This window comes from Echinops telfairi, unplaced genomic scaffold, assembly GCF_000313985.2.
Source record: "Echinops telfairi isolate 266 unplaced genomic scaffold, ASM31398v2 ScPeMD7_655;HRSCAF=1070, whole genome shotgun sequence".
Classification (NCBI taxonomy): Eukaryota; Metazoa; Chordata; class Mammalia; order Afrosoricida; family Tenrecidae; genus Echinops; species Echinops telfairi.
In genome coordinates, this window is record NW_022104553.1 from 25,702,002 (window position 1) to 25,703,750 (window position 1,749).

At 69.0% G+C, this 1,749-nt stretch overlaps 1 protein-coding gene across 1 annotated transcript in view; it reads left to right on the top strand.

Moving 5' to 3' along the window:
- The window catches only part of IRF2BP1 (interferon regulatory factor 2 binding protein 1), an 18,786-nt gene that overhangs the window by 10,039 nt on the left and 6,998 nt on the right, over positions 1-1,749 (top strand). The window contains exon 4 of the mRNA XM_013006623.2: positions 3-1,745. Within this exon, the coding sequence (XP_012862077.2) occupies positions 3-1,745 (1,743 nt within the window). The remainder of the gene's footprint in view (positions 1-2; positions 1,746-1,749) is intronic.

Consider the following 1,749-nt stretch of genomic DNA (forward strand, 5'->3'; position numbering starts at 1 on the left):
CCCGTCGCCAATGGTGCTACCTGTGCGACCTGCCCAAGATGCCTTGGGCCATGGTGTGGGACTTCAGCGAGGCCGTGTGTCGCGGGTGCGTGAACTTCGAGGGCGCGGACCGCATCGAGCTGCTCATCGACGCTGCCCGCCAGCTCAAGCGCAGCCACGTGCTCCCCGAGGGCCGCTCGCCCGGGCCCCCGGCCCCCAAGCACCCGTCCACCAAGGACCTGGCTGCAGCCGCCGCGCAGGGGCCCCAGCTCCCGCCTCCGCAGGCCCAGCCCCAGCCGTCGGGCACGGGAGGCAGCGTCTCGGGCCAGGACCGCTATGACCGAGCCACCTCGTCTGGCCGCCTCCCACTGCCCTCGCCCGCCCTGGAGTACACTCTGGGGTCCCGCCTGGCCAACGGCTTGGGCCGAGAGGAGGCTGTGGCCGAGGGGGCGCGAAGGGCTCTGCTTGGCACCATGCCCGGTTTGGTGCCTCCCGGGCTACTGGCAGCAGCGGTGTCCGGCCTGGGAAGCCGAGGTCTGACGCTGGCCCCCGGCTTGAGTCCCGCCCGCCCAACCTTTGGCTCCGAGTTTGAGAAGGAGAAGCAGCAAAGGAATGCGGACTGTCTGGCCGAACTGAACGAGGCCATGCGGGGCCGAGCAGAGGAATGGCACGGACGCCCCAAAGCCGTGCGTGAACAGCTGCTGGCGCTGTCCGCCTGCGCCCCCTTCAACGTCCGCTTCAAAAAGGATCACGGGCTGGTCGGGCGCGTGTTCGCCTTCGATGCTGCTGCCCGCCCTCCGGGCTATGAGTTTGAGCTGAAGCTCTTCACTGAGTATCCGTGTGGATCGGGCAACGTCTACGCGGGAGTCCTCGCCGTGGCGCGACAGATGTTCCATGATGCGCTGCGCGAGCCAGGCAAAGCCCTGGCCTCCTCCGGCTTCAAGTACCTGGAATATGAGCGCCGGCACGGCTCTGGGGAATGGCGCCAGCTAGGCGAGCTACTCACCGACGGGGTCCGCAGCTTCCGGGAACCGGCACCAGCCGAGGCCCTGCCGCAGCAGTACCCAGAGCCGGCCCCTGCAGCCCTGTGTGGGCCACCCCCTCGTGCCCCATCCAGGAACCTGGCGCCCACACCCCGGCGCCGGAAGGCATCCCCGGAGCCCGAGGGCGAGGCAGCTGGGAAGCTGACCACTGAGGAACAGCAGCAGCGGCACTGGGTGGCGCCCGGTGGTCCATACTCCGCCGACACCCCAGGTGTACCCTCACCCATCGCTGCCCTGAAGAATGTGGCCGAGGCCCTGGGCCACTCACCCAAGGACCCTGGTGGAGGTGGGGGACCTGGGCGGGCCGGCGGTGCCAGCCCTGCCGCCTCCTCCACGGCCCAGCCGCCGGCCCAACACCGGCTGGTGTCACGCAATGGTGAGGCCGAAGTCAGCCCCACGGCAGGGGCTGAAGCTGTGAGTGGGGGTGGGAGCAGCAGCAGCGGGGCCACCCCTGGAGCCCCCCTGTGCTGCACCCTGTGCCGGGAGCGGCTAGAAGACACCCACTTCGTCCAGTGCCCCTCGGTGCCCGGACACAAGTTCTGCTTCCCCTGCTCGCGGGAGTTCATCAAAGCGCAGGGCCCAGCGGGTGAGGTGTACTGCCCAAGTGGCGACAAGTGCCCACTCGTGGGCTCCTCCGTCCCCTGGGCCTTCATGCAGGGCGAGATTGCCACCATCCTCGCAGGAGACATCAAGGCAAAGACACATACAGAGGAAGCCGTGAAGGCCT